Here is an 18741-nt window from a genome sequence, read left to right as displayed (position 1 = left end):
TCCTGTTATTATTCATTGTTTTAAAATGGATGATCTTCTTCCCTCCAATGTGATCACTTTTTACTATTTTACTATTTGTTTTCACTTTGCATCACACAGTCTAACCAATAAGGGTCGTAACATGAGTTTGTTCACCCTTTCTTCTAAACCTGCTAATAGGTCTAGTCAATGACTAATGTGGATAATGGTAAGTGGGTGTATGTCATACCAAATTTTGGTACACCATTTTTAGGCAATGACATTAGTTCTTTGACTGCCAAATATTTTTCTTGTATAAACCCTTTTAATGGTCTTCTTACTAATTTTATGATGTTAGATATGTTGAATGAGTTGCTCATTCCTTTGCTTTTCTTAGACAAATTAATTTTTATTTTGACCCTTCTTAGGGCATATTACTTGAGTAGAAATCTCAAAATTATGACACTATCGAAGAGATAAATTATCAGGAGGTGAAAAAATAAGATCATGGATTTTTGGTGAAAGCAAACATTGCACACTGTAGTGGTATACTTGCCACCATTTCATTACAGATTGGTGAGATGCACATGTCAACATCCTTTAATGCCCGAGAAGAAGAACTAGAACTCAATATCTCGTGATCACCATTGTACCTTGATTTGTAAGTTGTTCATTCCTCAAGTCAATATTGTATCCATGATTCCTCTTCTTTGACTTGTCGACCATAAAACCTAAAGTAAATAGATTGGTCTGTCTCACAACCCCACTGATTTTTCTTATGTCCGATTTAGTGTAACTAGAGTTATTGTTGGACTAGACTTGCTGCATTTTATCTGCTATTAGAGAGCTTGTTGGTTTTTTTTTTTTATTGCATAGCTCTCATTCAACTCATTTGTAGTAGCCATGTTATTTGGAGAAACTAGTTCGTTCATCGATCATTGATGACATATATTTCAAGGTCTTCTATTATTGAAAATGGAAATTTACTGCCGCTATCACCCTCTACCATAGGTGTGGATAAATGTGATAAGAGATATTGTCATTGGTACTACCGACTAACTTCTTCTGAATAAAACTAGATCTATTGGAGCAAGTTTGCAATGTTAAATTCTTAGAAGAAGAACCTAGCTCAGATACCATGTTATATTTATGAGGATCACTGCAAATGTAATAGCACTGTCATTATGTCTAGTATGTGTTTTTCCAGATGGCAACAACCTCTTATTTTTAATGAGCAAAGGCTAAAAAGAGACATGTCCCTTCATGGGACATGTTTATTCTTTAATTTGATAATTAATTTAAAAAAATGTAATAATGACACACACACGCACATGCACACACAGACATCATTATTATATTAATTTCTCTCGTATAATAAAGTTATATCTCATATATAATTATATATAGCCATAGGTTTATCCGATTGAACCTACCAAACATCAACAAACAATAAGTAGGAAATCTTTTTAGATGATGCAAGATTGCCAGAGTACCCAAGATGCTCTTGCATAAAAAACCTACCTCAAAAAGGATTTCTACCTTCACTTGTCTTAATCTTCAAGCTACTTCTATAGTAATCTATTCATGAAGATGCACATATTGGACATTTCCAATGCAATTTGAACAATGGATGTGCCAAATTTTTGTCTGATCTCTCACACAATACACATGTGCTCAATGCCATCTATACAAAGTCCTACAAACAACTTCTAGCTTGACTTGTTCTGCAATTTGAATTTTATCCTAGTTTCTTTCTTAGCCACCACACATTGAAACTTACACTCATTCCCCCTAGAGTCATATTTTCTTACATAGTTTTAACAAAATAAGAATATTTCACAAAATTGCAAATGGTATTAAAACCATTAATAGTAGTCTTCGACAATCCAAGGATGCCCTTTTAGAAGAAATAAAATAAAATAATGAAGCCCTTAAAAAAATAAAATTAACAAATCACTTAGATGCATCAAAAACAGGGGAGGGAATAATACCTAAAACTTGTTTTGCACTGATTCTCTTGTGATATCTCTGCAAATCATTTGACATAACAAATCCTTGGTCAAATGTGAGAATGTGAGTCACAGATCCTTTGGAAATTGCAACATTTTGTGCAAAACCACCTCAAATATTTGTTGTGGGGTTTTTTTTGTTAAATGGAGGATTTTTGCATAGCATTATGTAAAGAGTTATCCACACACTTCATATATCCACCTTCTCACTATAATCCTTCCCTTGCAACACCTTTGACGCCACATAATACAAAATTTTGATTATTTTGGTCATCTTTTCCCCTACATCGCATATCCGTTAAAACCTAAAAAAAGCAACTTTACAGAAAAAAGGCTTTTCCTTGATCAAACTTTACAGAAGAATAAGCCTCTCCATCATCAAAATTTAACAAATAAAAAAGCAAAAAATCTCAGAAAAGGATGCCTAGTTGAAAGGCGGTTTGTGCTTTCTGTTCACAATTGAAGCAAAGATGCAAACTTAAAAGATTTGCAAATGTAGAATAGAACCAAAAGCTAGTCATTCCTATAACAAAGCCTCAACAAGACACTAAGTTGAACATTGACATTGTTCATGAAAGGAGCTATGAGCAGACAAAACCCTTCATTGGAATGACCAAGGTTCGACTCTCAAAAATTCTGGATGAAGTAAGAGACAAGAATGGATCCTCAAATTGAAGCGCCCTTTTGGCCACCTGTAGGATAGACTTGAAATCATTATCTGTCTGAGGGAAAAACAATGACTAAAGCAACATTCTCATCGATAGCCATATGACACAAGTGATTATGCCCTTGGTGCAAACCCTCATCCATAACATAGGAGCACCTACTATCTATCTCTAGAAAGAATGATGCGATAAGGAAGATTTTAGAGTATCACGGTTGTATTTTTTTGTTAATTTGTTGAATTAAAAATAATTAAAACCCTAATTTTATTAGGTGTAATCAATAATAAATTAGAAGTTAATGATCAAAATTCATCTCAAACTTTAAAATATAAGACTTTTTTACCTTAAAAATTAATAATTATGAAGTAACTAATGAAAAGCTAATGAAAACATCACTTCCTTCCAACGACGAATAAAAATTTCCTTTCTGTCATACCGTTATATATCTGACCACGTTGTGCAAGCTGCATAAACCCAATATCGAAATTATAGAGCCGCTACATCCTTGAGCTCGAGACCATTTTTTCAGTCTTTTAAAACGAACGACTAGATTCTTGAGCACCATTTTTTTCTAGCCTTCTTAAACGAAATTTTGGTTGCTGAGTTTAAATTCATTTTCGGGTTTGAGGCGAGGAATGTTACGACTGCGTGAACGTTGTTTTGCCCGGCGTGAGACAACCTTCCGGGGGAAAGCTGCTTCAAAATATAGCCTGTTGGCTAAAACTGGACAGGTTTTAAAGAGATGTTTAAATTTTTAACTCGGAGGCAACATAATCCACACCATTTTGGAATGGCATTCTTTTCTTTGGCGAGGAGGGTGCAAAACATTAAGAGAACCAATCATTTCATTCGCCTTTCACGACATTTCTCCGTTTTCCCCAGTGAAACGTCCAGACACCCAGGTACTCCTTTATCTCAAATTTTTCTTATTCATTTTCGTTTTTAGTTTATAAATAATTTTGTTTTTTAGCTAATGCCCAGATGAAAACATCTATAAGGGTCTGGAATTACTTTCGTTATTCAAAACGGTCAATAACACGATTTGAATCAAGGTCTTGAATGACGCGAATAATGTTAAAGATCTTATAATAAATTTAATTGGAAAGTTCTTTTTATTTCTGCAGAGTGCTTTATCTGGCATAACATAATCTGGAGGGAATTAGTTTATAACGTCTTATTAGAAAAATAGAACAGCAGATTCAAAAATAGAGAAACTAGACTTGCAGTTTGTTATTCATCATTGGTAATACTGTAATACTAATTACAATTATATAGTTGCAGTTTGTTATTCATCATTGGTAATACTGTAATACTAATTACAATTATATAGTCATATGACTTCATCAGGATCTTATAATCATGCTAATACAAATGACAATAAACTAATACAATTGACAACAAACTAGACGTGACTGCCAACTAACTAGAACTTATTGACAGCTAACTCAAAGACATATACATCCTTATTTGATTCCATCTCTAACTTTCTAACTATGGAGCATTAAGTTCCAACACCCCCTCTTAATGCTACAACATTAAACTGACATACAATAGTAAATACATACATACAATAGTACATACATTATGTATATTCTTTTCTTTGAAAAAAGTTCTTACACTAGTAAGGCTTCTTCAAGTCGCTCCCAACAACTGGTATGGTCTTGCAACTATCATCCAAGTGTCCAACACTATTGGACACCATTTGCACATGAAATGCCTCATGACCCTCATAAAGGTATGAAGCTAAGTTGCCAAAATTTCAGATCTCCTTGAACTATCAGACACCAATCTCCACATGTGTATTTCATAACCCCAATGAGGTATAGTTTCTCCAATCTGCTAGCATCTCAGACTATTGAACATCCATCTAGCCTCTACTATATCCTTTCTTATTTTCAAAGCATTGGCTCTTTCAAAATATGTCAAGACCTTCATCTTCAATAAAATCATCATTACCATCAAGATTTGGCGGTTCTTCACCAGGCCTCATCTCCTTGATAGCTTCTTCTCAAACTTATTCCAGCAGCACAAAAGGCCTTCTTAAACACACAATTTAACAGGAAGATGGCTCTGATACCATAGTAGAAACATAAAACAACACACACACAATTTAACAGGAAGATGGCTCTGATACCATATTAGAAAAATAAAACAACATATTCAAAAACAAAGAAACTAAGCTTGCAGCTTTTATTCATCAGTGGTAGTACTAATTACAATTATATAGAGTCCTATGACTTCATTGAGATCCTATAATTATGCTAATACAAATGACAACAAACTAATACAATTGACGACAAACTAGATGTGACTGACAGCTAACTGGTACTTATTGACAGTTAACTCAAACACATCTACAATCTTATTTGATTCCTTCTCTAACTCTTTAACTGATGGACCATTAAATTCCAACATGTCTTACATTAGATATTACATTATGTGTCACTTGCAGGGAATCTAACCTTGTTTACTGCGATGGAAGCAACATTTCATCACCCACAGGCTATTACACTACAAACGTTCAATATTTTATTCAGTTTTCTTTGAAAAGATTGTTTAGTAACAAAAAAAATCAATTTATGTTAATAGATTTTGTGTCTCTGACCCACCTAACCATCAATGCTATTGATGAACTTTTGGTTGGAAAAAGGCATTTCATATGAACTCTGGCTGCAACTCATATGAACTCCGGCTGCAACAGGCAATTAGTCTGCTAAATTTGCATATTGGTATTAGTTTCCAGTGCCTCTAAATTTAACAGCAAGGCATTAATAGCTTTTATGGTTATATCAGCAAATGTCAATAGTCTGACCATAGAAAGAATACAATGCAATCATTTTGTTGCGGTTGACATTATGTGTAGTACACAAATGATAGATGACTGTGAGAATTACCCTGATCCCAATTGATATTTGCATTGCATTTGTGGGATGATAGTGATAACTGGGCCCAACTTGGTGAATAAGACCCTTGTTGTGAAAGCCTACAGTGAGGAATGCTTATTTCCATTTATTACATTTATTGCTAAAATCTGGAACCAAGTCTTCACCTCACAACCTTAACAAAGTTCTTGAATAAACAATACCTTGCCCATCCTTAGACAAAAGGAGTCCTCTTAAATATTAATATGATCACAGAACTAATGTTTGTCATTTCTTAGTATGTTATAATAATATATCCCATTTGGTGGTATGCGTATTTGACCTCAAAATGGTAACTTTGGTGTGTCTCACATTGCACATTTCATAGTACGTAAATGATAGATGATTGGGAATTCCCCCGACCCCAATTGATATTTCCATTGCATTTGTGGGGTGATAGTGATAATTGGGCCCAACTTGGTGAATAAGACCCTTGTTGTGAAAGCCTACAATGGGGAAGACTTCTTTTTATTTATTACATGTATTGCTAAAATCTGGTACCATTCAGTCTTCATCTCACAACCTCGACAAAGTTCTTGAATAAACAAAATCTTGTCCATCCGTAGACAAAAGCAGTCCTTTTAAATATGAATATGATCACAGGACTAATGTTTGTCATTTCTTAGTATGTTATAATAATATATCCCATTTGGTGGTATACATATTGCGCCTTGAAATGGTAACTTTGGTGTGTCTCACATTGCATAATTTTTCATTTTAGCAAATGGAAATTTACAGTTACAACTAAACCTATTTTTGCATTTGAAAATTTCTTTTAAATATTTTGGGCTTGCTTTGAAATCCGATATAATGTTACTAGTTTGCATCCTTATGCTCCAAAATGCACAAGTTTTTCCCATGGAGTATTGGAGCTTTATTTGAGGAGAAACCTTTTTGAATATCATAGATCAGTTGTAATACAAATCTAATATTAAAAGTGCACCCTCAAATCAATGCCCTCTCAATATCAGGAACACATCTAATGAAAATTGCGACTTCCACTATGATACAATACTTATATAATTTTATTTCTAGTGATGACCTCAAATCTTCCAAAGTGTTTTTATTTCTTGTGGACATACTGCAATACTAATAACCCTATCTGATTGCTACAACAAGTTGCACAAAGCAGATATCTTTGTCCAAAGGCATTCCATGGACAGGACATACATTAATATGTAAGATTATTTTTGTCAAGGAGAAGAACAAATAGTTTGACCAAAGAATGGATTAATTAATTAATGACATTATTAGTAAGCAAGGGTTAAGACCGATAAGACATGTGATTAAGTTGTTTAAAAGGACATGATGAAAGGGATACAACTCCTTACGACATGCCCTCTCGATGGCTATTAGAGGAAGTGGTTCACTAAAGGGGGAAGGGGGATTTGTTCTATATGCTTATCTCATACTTGAAGCACTTAGAAGAATCATTGGACAACCAAGTAAGAGGGGGTGATTACTTCTCCTGTTACAAGGTGAAGGACATGTGCAAAGGGAGGATTTAGCAGAGATGCCATTAAGGGGTTGCATGAATACAAAAGATATATGAGGAAAATATTAAGATAATATCTTATACTTTCTATAATAGTCAACTACTTGTCTGTAGTCCATCTTTCAGTCTACATAGGAATGTTTCCTATCCCGTCTCTTTTTTCTTCAGTCCAGATAGGAATGTTTCCTATCCTGTCTCTAGTTTTGTTTCTAATTCCGTCTTCAGTCTACGTTGTTTCTTTTAGAAACAACGTCCTTGTAATTCTTTATAAGGAACACATTTGTTCCTCTGTTAATCAATGAATCATCCGGAAATCCGTTAATCTGACAACTCTTCTTGAATCTTGTAACATGGTATCAGAGCTAGTACATTATTTCGAAAACTTATAATTTCTTTTGAAATTATCAGTGCATAATTTTTCGAAATTTTTTTTGGTGCTCGTTCTTAGAAACCTACCTAGGGTTTTCGGTCTATAGAAAAAATCCCGAATTCGGGTCTGTTTGCAAATCCCAAATTCGGGTTTGTCTACAAATCATCTCTCAAAATCGCGTCCATTTTTAGTTCCGTCTCAGTCTGTCATCGTGCTCTGGGAAGCAGATTCGACCATTTTTTATCAAGAAATCTGAAGTTTTTTCAAGCTTTTTTCAGCTAGGGCCGTTTTTTTCAAAACCCTAATTTTTGTGGTCGAAAAAATATTTTGTTTGCAAATTCTTGGTGGGTTTTTCGAGAGCTCAACTGGGTTGTTCGTTTTTTCTGGGTGCCTCGATTTTTGTGCCTCGATTTTCGAGCCAGCGAATCCAGAAAATGACAGCAGATTCCTTCTGGGTTTTTCGAGCTCTCTTCAGGGTCATTCTCTGATTCTTCTGGGTCTTTCGCATTTTTGCCTCGAAGAACGTGCCTTCACAGATTTTCACAGTTTTCATTGAAAAATGTGCCATGACATCTCTGACAAATATTCTGTTCGAGTATAATTCCAAATTCAATGGTCGCAATTATGAAACCTGGAAGCAGCGCATCATCGCAATCTTTGAATATCGAAACACCGATCAACTTGTTCTAGGTGTTAAGCAGCGTACGACTTCTCCGCTTCCTGATCAAGGCGAAGCTGCATTTTTCGCCTTCTGAATCTGTTTCTGTTTTTATGGGTTTGTTGATTTTCTCCTCAAAAATCATTTCAAGTTGTCTGTAATACGCAAGGTTGTGTGAGATTCTTGGTTTGTTGATTTTCTCCTCAAAAATCATTTCAAGTTGTCTGTAATACGCAAGGTTGTGTGAGATTTTGAGTTTTACCGTTTTTTCCACAAAAACGAAGTTTTGTAATTGCAACTTATTTTGAGTCATAGCACTCTTCTGGCAAAGCTTCTTGGTTTCAGCATTTTGTAGATCCAAGGAGGGTCTCAGTTATCACAGAATGTTCCGACATCCGTATGTTGACCATTAAGGGAGGGTATTAAGATAATATCTTATACTTTTTATAATAGTCAGCTACTTGTCTGTAGTCCGTCTTTCAGTCTACATAGGAATGTTTCCTATCCCGTCTCTTTTTTCTTCAGTCCAGATAGGAATGTTTCCTATCCTGTCTCTAGTTTTGTTTCTAATTCCGTCTTCAGTCTACGTTGTTTCTTTTTAGAAACAACGTCCTTGAAATTTTTAATAAGGAACACATTTGTTCCTCTGTTAATCAATGAATCATCCGGAAATCCGTTAATCTGCCAACTCTTCTTGAATCTTGTAACAGAAAAGTGATGGTTATCTGAACTCTAACTATTTCATATCAGGCTCATAGCTATTCAAACACATGATTATGAGAGTAAACAATCAGGAAAGATGTCATACATAAGACTATCTATGCCGTCAGATATACAGCAGATTTATAACCTTATATACAGATTATCTCTGCTGATTGGTATCTCAGACACAGTGGATTTAAGAAGGACTAAGTTTAACACATTATAGCAGACTGATTGCAGGTTATATCAGACCTCCTTACTTGGTTTGGTATCATGAAATTATTTTAGAAACCAGTCAGACTTACCCACCCATAAGAGTTATACCAGACTATGTTTTATTGGGAGAAAATACCAGAAGGCTATGCCAAAGTCATTATCTTGAAGAACTATATCCATGCCTGGCATGATTACTGGGGCAACGTCAACTTGATACAAATCGGATATTCCTCTATTTATTTTAAGTTTCTGACTAGACTAATCATTTAGTTTCTTATTGATCATAAATTAGTGAAGCACAATACTCTTATTCCATTCTGCATAAAATTATCAGACCTGTTGTATGTTGTAATCTATATTAGATTTTAGAACCGGCTTCTATTGGAGCAGTATATTGGAATTCGCATCAGATAAGGAAGGTTATATTATGGTGTATTAGAGCATTTCATACTTGTGTAAGATTACTAATTAAGCCTTTTTCTTGAAGTCATTCTTTACATAAGTTTAGATAGCAATATTCTCATTATACATTTCCAATCAAGCCTATAAGAGCCATAAGCAAATTTGACTCATTAAATTGAAAAATTAGAGAAACTCTCCCAAATGACATTGTACATACATATCAGATAGCCTGGTTGACTCTTACCCTATAATTATTGTTGACTAATATTCTGAGGAAGTGAAATTTGCTACTTTACTCATCTGAAAGAACAAAATTGGAAACTATCATGATCAAACTATAAAATTATATCAAGAAATGTGTTTTCAATCTTAGAATTATATCAAGAAACCACAACAATGTATTCAACAAACAACTATTCTTGAATTATCAGTAGCTGTGATAAAAATCTTCGTACCTGCATTGAAGTGCCTTGAATTCTCTGAGATTCATCTGCAATAATGAACTCATTATAATTCATTCATTCTGGTGGGTTTGGAACAATTTTAATGGTGATGAGTTTCATCAGCGATAATTATCTGGTGCTTCTTCTTCACATTATCTTTTTTGTTCTCCTATTCTTCTATGTTCAAGTGTTCTCTTCAGATCAATTCAGAGGCTGCGTCAACTTATTATAATCATATAGTGCTCTCTGTTTGAAAATTCATATTTTTTCAGTTTTGTCATTCTTGCTTTATGCCAAAGCTCATCCTATTGGTGATATACTGTGTATGGCACCATTCGTATTCATTTTGGTGTCATTATTACTTCTGCCGTTTTCTTACTTGGCATCCGTTGTGACTTCTTGTACATGTGCCTATCCTTGCTGGCAGTCTTTGTAATGAGAAAGTCCTTCGAGCTTTATTATTTCTTGTAATTGAAGTCGTTCATATCATCTGACATCTCTCTTGGTTGTTGGTTGACATTCTGAAGATGACAATTCTCTATGATTGAGAGTCCGCTGAAGTTTTTATTATTATGAGCTCTTGGAAAATATACAATACAGAGTATTGGGTGTAGCATTCACGTTTTGAGGAAGTTTTTCTGAATGTTCTTTTTATGCGATATTTTTCTGAATCATTTGAAGTTCTAATAATTGCATACATTATTCAATGCTCAATATTGAGCAGTAGTTTATGATCTTTGTATATGACACTGGTGATTTCTATTTTGATTCTCATCTTTGAGTGATCATTACAGAGTTCAAGGACTAACTTAGTGCAATTGGAGAATCTTTTGCAAATAAGGATCTAGTTATGCTTGTTATGAATGGACTTCACCATTCATGGGAATCCTTCATTCAAGATGTGAGTGGGAGAGATGAGCTTCCAAAATTTGATAGACTAGGAGCTGATTGCATTCAAGAAGAATCTAGATTAGAAGCTAGAAGATGTGGACATAAAAATCATAGTGAAGATGATCATGTACTTGCAGCCCAGACTTCAAAAGGAAAGGGGAAGAAATGAAATCCCAAAAGATTCAGAGATAAGAGCTTTGAGTAGCTCCTGACTCTAAGAAAAAGAAAATAGATCTTTCTAGGATCCAGTCCTTCAGATGTGATAATTATGGACTATTTGCTAGAGATTGTATTTCTAGACCAAAGCCTCAAGTAGCTGCTGCAAATGTAGAAAATTCTTCTCCTCAAACAGAGTCAAGTGATGTGTACATCTTTCCAATTGGATTTCAGAATTCCACTACACTTGAGTAATGTTCTTTTTGTTCCTCATATTATGAGGAATCTGATTTCTATATCAGCATTAAAAGACATGGTTATCATGTTGCCTTTGCTGATGGAAAAGTTCTTGCATGGAAGAATAACTCCAACATTCAATCAACTTGTGAGATTGGAGTTTGCCATTACAGTTTCTATGTGCTGTCAACCTGTCCTATTCAACCTTTAGCTCACGACACTTGAAATTCGTGTGAGCTCTGATACAAGATATTTGGACATCTAAATTTCAGAGCTTTATCTTCTATGCTGAAGGTTGTGGTTGATCTTCTGAAGTTGCCCCTTGTGGCACATTCAGAGAGAGTAAACTGCCTCATAAGTTTGCTGGTTATGTTGCCTTGATGAGTCACATCGTAGCATTTGAGCCTTCTAGTGTCGAAGAAGCTTCAAATCAGCAAGTGTAGAAGGATGCCATGATGGAGCATCAATCCATCATAAAAAATGATGTGTGGGACATTGTTCTAAGACCAAAAGGAAAATTAGTTGTTTCATCTAAATGATTGTTTAAGATTAAGCATGTAGCTGATGGAAGTACAAAAAAACATAAAGCCATATTTGTAGCTAGAATTTTTTCACAAAAAAAGGCATAGACTATGAAGAAACTTTTGCACTAGTATCTCGTTACTCTTCCGTCAGAACCATCATAGCTATTACAGCAGTGAAGGGTTAGAAACTTCATCAGATGTATGTGAAAATAACCTTTTTTTAAATGGGGCGATTGAAAAGGAAGTATACCTTGAGCAGCCAGAAGGATTTGTGATTCATAATAAGGAGTCTAATGTGTGTAGATTGAAAAATGCATTATATGGTCTTAAGCAAGCTCCTTGAGCTTGGTATTAGAGAATTGATCGCTATCTTATGAGTATGGGTTTCCAAAAGAATGATGCTGATCCAAATTTTTACTTTATGTTGATGATTCGTTGTTCATTGGTAATGATGATCTTATTTCAAATGTAAGGAGTTAGCTTCAGAATTTAAAATGAAAGATCTTGGTTTGCTGCACTATTTCCTCTAGCTTGAGGTATGACAAAGATCAAATGAAGTTATATCAAGTAAATATGCAACTGATAGTTTGAAGAGATTTGACTTGTTAGTGTAAATCTATGGCAACTCCTATGAACGAAAATCTGAAAAAGTTACATGATGATGCAACCACTTCAGATTAATTGATTCTACTATGTACAGACAGTTAATTGTTTCTTTGATGTATTTGGTGAACACAAGGCCTAACATAAGTTCTGCAGTTAATACCTTGAATTAGTTCATAGCTGAACCAAGGCAAATCCGTCTTTTTTCATCTGTACACACATTGAGATATGTATGTGGTACAGTGGGATATGGGTTGAAATATTCTTCATGTGTAGAGCTGAACTTGTAGGGGTTCTCTGTTTCAGATTGGACAGGACGTGTGCTTGGCAGGAAGAGTACTTGAGGATGTTGTTTCAGCCTAGGTTCAACTATGATTTCCTGGTGCAGCAGGAAACAATCTTACGTTGCTCAGAGTACAACTGAAGCAGAATATGTTGCAGCATGTGTGGCTGGAAGAGAAGCTGCATGGCTTCGAAAATTGCTTGCAAGTTTGTTTGGGTAGCCTTTGGAACCTACAATGATAATGTGTGATAACTAAAGTTGTGTGAAATTTTCAGTTACTCCAGTCTTTCATTACAAAACTAAACACGTGGAAATTAAATACCATTATTTGAGGGATATGGTTCAGAGGGAAGCAATTGAGTTTAAGTACATTTCTTCATATCATCTCTATCGTTCTCCTATTCTTCTATGTTCAAGTGTTCTCTCTTCAAATCAGTTCAAAGGCTGTCTTGGTATCAACTTATTATAATCATTTGTTGCTCTTTGTTTGCACTTGTGATGAGATGACATTTTGAAGATCTCTCTCTTGTTAAGAATGAGTGTTGAATTATTAGTAGCTGCTATAGAAATCTTCATAACTGCATTGAAGTGCCTTGAATTATGTGAGATTCATTTGTAATAATCTTTGTTACCCCAAATTTCTAGGACAATGTGATGGGGTTATGGGGAAACGGGTTTCCTAGACTTTTTTTTCTGGGAGCAGGGGACGACAGTGGGAACAACTGTATTATATATGGAATTTTAAATATTCATATAAAAACATGGATAAAGTATGTTTATATGAATTATAGAACCTTAACATATAATGTTTGTGTTAAATAATTTAACTTTAGAGTACACATGAGAGTGGAAGTCAAACAAATTATCAAAACTGAAACATTAATTTTATGGGACAGCCAAGGGAAAGGTTTACGGAAGTTTCCAAGTTTATGGGATGTCCTGGAAACGGGGACGGGTCAAATTTTGCTGGAAATGCGTCCCCAGGTAACACTTGTAATAATGAATTGATTATAATTCATTCATGCTGGTGGAGTTGGAACAGTTATTATGGTGATGAGTTTCATCAACGATAATATCAGGTGTTGCTTTCTTCATATCATCTCTATTGTTCTCCTATTCTTCTATGTTCAAGTGTTCTCTCTTCAAATTAGTTCAAAGGCTGACTTGGCGTCAACTTATCATAATCATTTATTGCTCTTTGTTTGAAATTTCATATTATCAGTTTTGCCATTCTTGCTTTATGCCAAAGCTCACCCTATTGGCAATGTATTGTGTATGGCACTGTTTGTATTCATTTTGGTGTCGTATTACTTCTGTCATTTTCTTATGTGGCATCTGTCGCGACTCCTTGTACATGTGGCTATCCTTGCTGGTAGTCCTTTTTGATGAGAAAGTCCATTTGAGCTTTATTATTTCTTGTAACCAAAGTTGTTCATATCTTGTGGCATCTATCTTGGTTGTCGGTCAACATTCTGAAGATGACAGTTTTCAATGATTGAGAGATAGCTGAAGTTTTTATTATTATAATTGGTTCATGAAAATACACGATGCAAAATAGTAGGTGTAGCATTTACATTTTGAAGAAGTTTTTCTAAATATTCTTTTCATGTAATATTCTTCTAAGTCATTCAAAGTTCTAATAATAGCATACATTATTCAGTCTTTTAGCAGTAGTTTAGCAGTAGTTTATGAGTGTTCTCTGTTAAATCTCTTTTGAGTATCGTGACTTCTGTATATGATACTGTGGTGATTTCTATTCTGATCCTGATCTTTGAGTGATCATTGAGAATTGCAGCCTTAAAAGGAGAGCAATATTTTGTATTTGAGTTTTTGCAGATGTAATAAAGAATCTATTTCTGGTGGGCTGGGTTGTTTATTTAGCCCAATATTTAGCAGTAGTTTATGAGTGTTCTCTGTTAAATCTCTTTTGAGTATCGTGACTTCTGTATATGATACTGTGGTGATTTCTATTCTGATCCTGATCTTTGAGTGATCATTGAGAATTGCAGCCTTAAAAGGAGAGCAATATTTTGTATTTGAGTTTTTGCAGATGTAATAAAGAATCTATTTCTGGTGGGCTGGGTTGTTTCTCTTTATCATGACAATAAGCAAATGTTATTGATGACTAATGAGAGTTAAAGAGACATGTCTCTATGGAAACATGCCTCTTAAAATCATATACATATGCTTTGAGAAGGTAACTTGAAACACACATAAAATCTACAAGTGTTAGTACAAGTTACAACCATGACAAAGCAATGAAAATTTAACACTTAGTTTGTCGAATTTTGAGACATTCTCCCTGCTAGAGGTGTCCATCAATTCACATCAGTGCAGTATAATTGATTGAGAGACTCACTCTACTATTGCCGTGGGTCTTGAGGATCATGGTCTATTCAAAATTGTTGATTCTGTTGATTCTCTAGAGCTTGCCATGGTAACCAAAATCTCCTCAGTTAGTACACGTTGGCATCAACGGTATGGAAACTTAAATGTGCATTATCTATTTCATATTGTTTGGGAAGATTTTGTCAATGGACTACCAGAGATACAGACCTAGAACCTTGGAGTTTTCGGAGCATGTCAGGTTGGGAAGCAACATCAGACTTCTTGTAGTGCCATGAATGATGTGGTCATTCAAGTGGCAATGTTGGACTGAAGTATGATAACATCCAGAAATCTTCTTTTCCCAGTATTTTCTACATTTTCTAATTTTGAAAATGAAATAAAATCTGTGGCATAATGTTGTACCGTGTTGACTTTTGATTTGTTCGAAAGTATAAAATTCAAATGTCTATGCAGTGTTGCATTTATAAGTGTTATTTTGGAGAATCAATGTATCGTCACCTTGTCATAATTTCAACAATACATGCAGTGTTGGGGTATAGATGTTAGTTTGAAGAATCAATTAGCTGTACTAAATTGATTTTCTGGGCTTATTGACTAGTCTGTTTTCCAAGAAGATCGCATGTTTAATAACTGAATTTGAGCTTATGTAGTTCTATGCTTGTTCCATTTTTGGCGAGTCACCTCAGATGAAATGGTACATTTAGACATTCTTGTCTTTTTGTTGAGATTGATTAATCTTGATAGCCTAACAATTTTCTATTGGTTTATTATGACAGCTGCCATCACCAGTTAATTCCTATTTGAAAATGGTTCGATGGCTTTCAATATTTGATTCTTTGTGGTTGTATTTCAATTTTTGACTGAGTGATCAAATTTTCAATTCAAGTTCATGTGCAGAGGGTTGTCTTTGTTTGCTACAATTTCCTATGGCTTAAGGTGATTCAATTTTAAGCACCTTGTATGGCTATTGATCTCATACATGTCATACCCTCTTGATTGTTCAATCTACAAGGATGTCTTCTACTTAGTTGGAAGGTTCTGCATATTGTTTATTTCACGCACTTAAGTAACTTAAGTGCATTAATATTTGAACAGGCAAATCATGCTGAGAAAGATGCTTCAGACTAAGAAATATTTTGATTATGACATGATTATTCTCTTGATAGGGCTTTGGATTGAAGGAGTAGGATATAATTCTGCTCTCAGATCAATGCACTCATTGACTTCTGATCTTGGAAGGACACATGGTATCTGGGATTGGATGAACATCTTAAATTGCAGGTGAATTGATTACTGTTTTGTTATCTTTGATTAATATTTAGTCAGTTTTATAGCCAGTTTTGTTACTGGCAATTAATTTTGGATTAAATGCAGATAAAAAGATTTTGCAACCATAATTTCATGTCATCCTTAATGATACATCATCATGCTAAATACGTTAACGTAGATTAGAGATACTTGGATGAAATAACTCTTTACAAATACGTGAGGTTAGACTTAACCTAAAAATACGTGTGATCAGGCAAGACTAGACTCAAAGGAACAAAATAAATTTTAAAATAATCAATTAAATATTCTTGAATCCTGGCGCAGCACAATTTAACTTGTAGATTGACTATCTCTCTATCCTACCAAGAGTAAAGGGTATCATCAAATTATAATACATTGATGAAACAACACACATGGAGTAGATCAATAGTATAAAAGGAAATATGCCTAAGAGATATAAATAACATATGAAGGGGGAAGATCATCATAATGAAAGAAGGATTAGATCAGCAAGTTATCAATCAGTAGATAATGATCAATCGTATATGAAGATCTACAAGGAAGTTATAAGTTGTCCATAATTACTATGCATCAGTTGGATCATTCATGTTAAGCAAGAAGAGGAATATATTATCATTGCATACAAAGGATCAATTAAGGATCAATCAAAGGCTACAATCAGCAACCTCCCAATCAATCATCCAATATTCATCGATTAAGTAATCCATCAACAGAGTCGAAGGGTATTATCATTATAGTTGATCAGTCATCACGATCAAATAGTCTTGGTGTTGATAGTCAGGAAAGCAATATTGGTTATCTTTCATCGTTTGGAAGGCAAATCGATCACATACTTCTGATAAGGATAAACATTATATGCACTCAATGCACTGCATATTTCAGATCAATGAAACCAAGACATTTTGTTGACATATAATTGATAAGGATGATTAGAGTATATAGACCAAAGTAACAAGAATCGGAATCGGATCGAAATCGGCAAGGCCGAATCAAATCGTGAATCGGCCATGAATCGGAATCGAATCGGCCATGAATCGGAAAATTAAAAAAACCCTTGAAATTTAGTGAGTAACTTATTTCATAAACCCTTTATCGCTGATTCGATTCACCGATTCACAAAAAATCGTTTGGCTTGAATCGAATCGCTGAATCGCATGAATTGCATGAATCGCCGTGATTCTTGGAACTATGATATAGACTAATGAATAAGGATCAATCTAGAGATATCTAATAACCATTAAGCATGGTGTAATGTACAAATCTGTGGTTAGTCATAACCAGGGAGCGACTTGAATGATAACAGAAATGAAAATCAAGGGAGAACTATCAAAGAAGATCGACTGAGACAAAGATAACATATGCAATTAGATAATTAATGGCAATTATTAGCCAAGTTTTTCAAAATGGTTCTTAAACATGAAGAGGCATGATTTGCATATTAAATTGACCTGCGTATGTTATGAGGATATGCAATATAATTATGGAGAGAAGAGGCATGTCTCTTGAATGCAACCATTCCCATCTGGCAAGATATAAGGTGAAGGTTGAACTCAGTCCCTCAAAAATTTGGTATCTTTTATCTCTTTTATATGTATCCTATTTGGATCTCTCTAATTGAGCATTTAGCCTAGTGTCGAAACTGGTTTCATATAGTACAAGATCAATATCAGGAAGAGCACCACCATTGTTGCAAGCTTATCAAGACAAATCGGGAACATCACTACAGCACTGTAAGTGGAGCCGTACCTATTTGCATATTCGTAACGACATACCAGAAGCAGCACCTATTGCTAGAATCGATATCATTATACATATTTGCACATTCATATAGACATATCAGAAGTAGCAGATTATCCATCGCTATAAGCGATAGGAATACATATTTTGTAGCATACTTCATATTGTCATAATAGAGACAGCTACCGAACAACAAGCATACTTTCAATTGTCATATCAAAGAAGGCTAATATTATTTAGCAGAAATATACATTGCTTGCATAATTGTTATCATTTCAATCAGAGACATTAGAGATAATTGTATTGCACTAAGTGCAGATTTAGTGATAAAATCATATGCCATATATCTAATTGTTGAATTAGAGATAGCAGCGATATTGATAGTAATCAATAGAAGAACAATCATCTATGAAGTGGTATTGTAGACAATTATTCTTACTTAAGCTTTGGAAGTTAAATTTTCCCAATTATTTAAGATTGAACAAAAGGGGACAATACAGGTTGACAACGCTTGCCATGAATTCAATCTTGCACACACATGCCAAAAATGTGGAACTTTATTGTGATTTCACCAGGCAATTACAGACTATGAATTGGTTATATTGTAATGTTGTGTTTTTAAATATTATACTATAATAGTCTTACAAGTCATCAAGTCAAGAAATATGTGTAAAATTTTGAGATAAGTTGCAGTCAGTAGATTGACCATTAAGGGAGGCTAATAAAGTATTATTGGAATATTTAGTATACGATGGCTAGTTTAGTCTTTAGGATAGATATTGGGAAAATTCTTTTCTCTTTTAGTTAAATTCTTATCTTTTTCTTTGTTAGT

General features: G+C 34.4%; 1 protein-coding gene across 2 annotated transcripts in view; it reads left to right on the top strand.

Annotated features, from left to right (window-relative positions):
- Positions 1–3076: 3076 nt before the first annotated feature.
- EMB1974 (NHL domain-containing protein) overlaps positions 3077–18741 on the top strand; it is a 230278-nt gene continuing 214613 nt past the window's right edge. For both annotated transcript variants that reach the window (XM_089830348.1, XM_089830347.1), the window contains exons 1-2: positions 3077–3534; positions 16049–16163. In XM_089830348.1, the coding sequence (XP_089686474.1) occupies positions 3375–3534; positions 16049–16163 (275 nt within the window). In that variant the 5' untranslated portion in view covers positions 3077–3374. The remainder of the gene's footprint in view (positions 3535–16048; positions 16164–18741) is intronic.

This window comes from Cupressus sempervirens, chromosome 5 (assembly GCF_028749045.1).
Source record: "Cupressus sempervirens isolate cs-2001-9-10 chromosome 5, ASM2874904v1, whole genome shotgun sequence".
Classification (NCBI taxonomy): domain Eukaryota; kingdom Viridiplantae; phylum Streptophyta; class Pinopsida; order Cupressales; family Cupressaceae; genus Cupressus; species Cupressus sempervirens.
The sequence above is the reverse complement of the archived record's forward strand: the minus strand, read 5'-3'. Positions and strand labels throughout refer to the sequence as shown.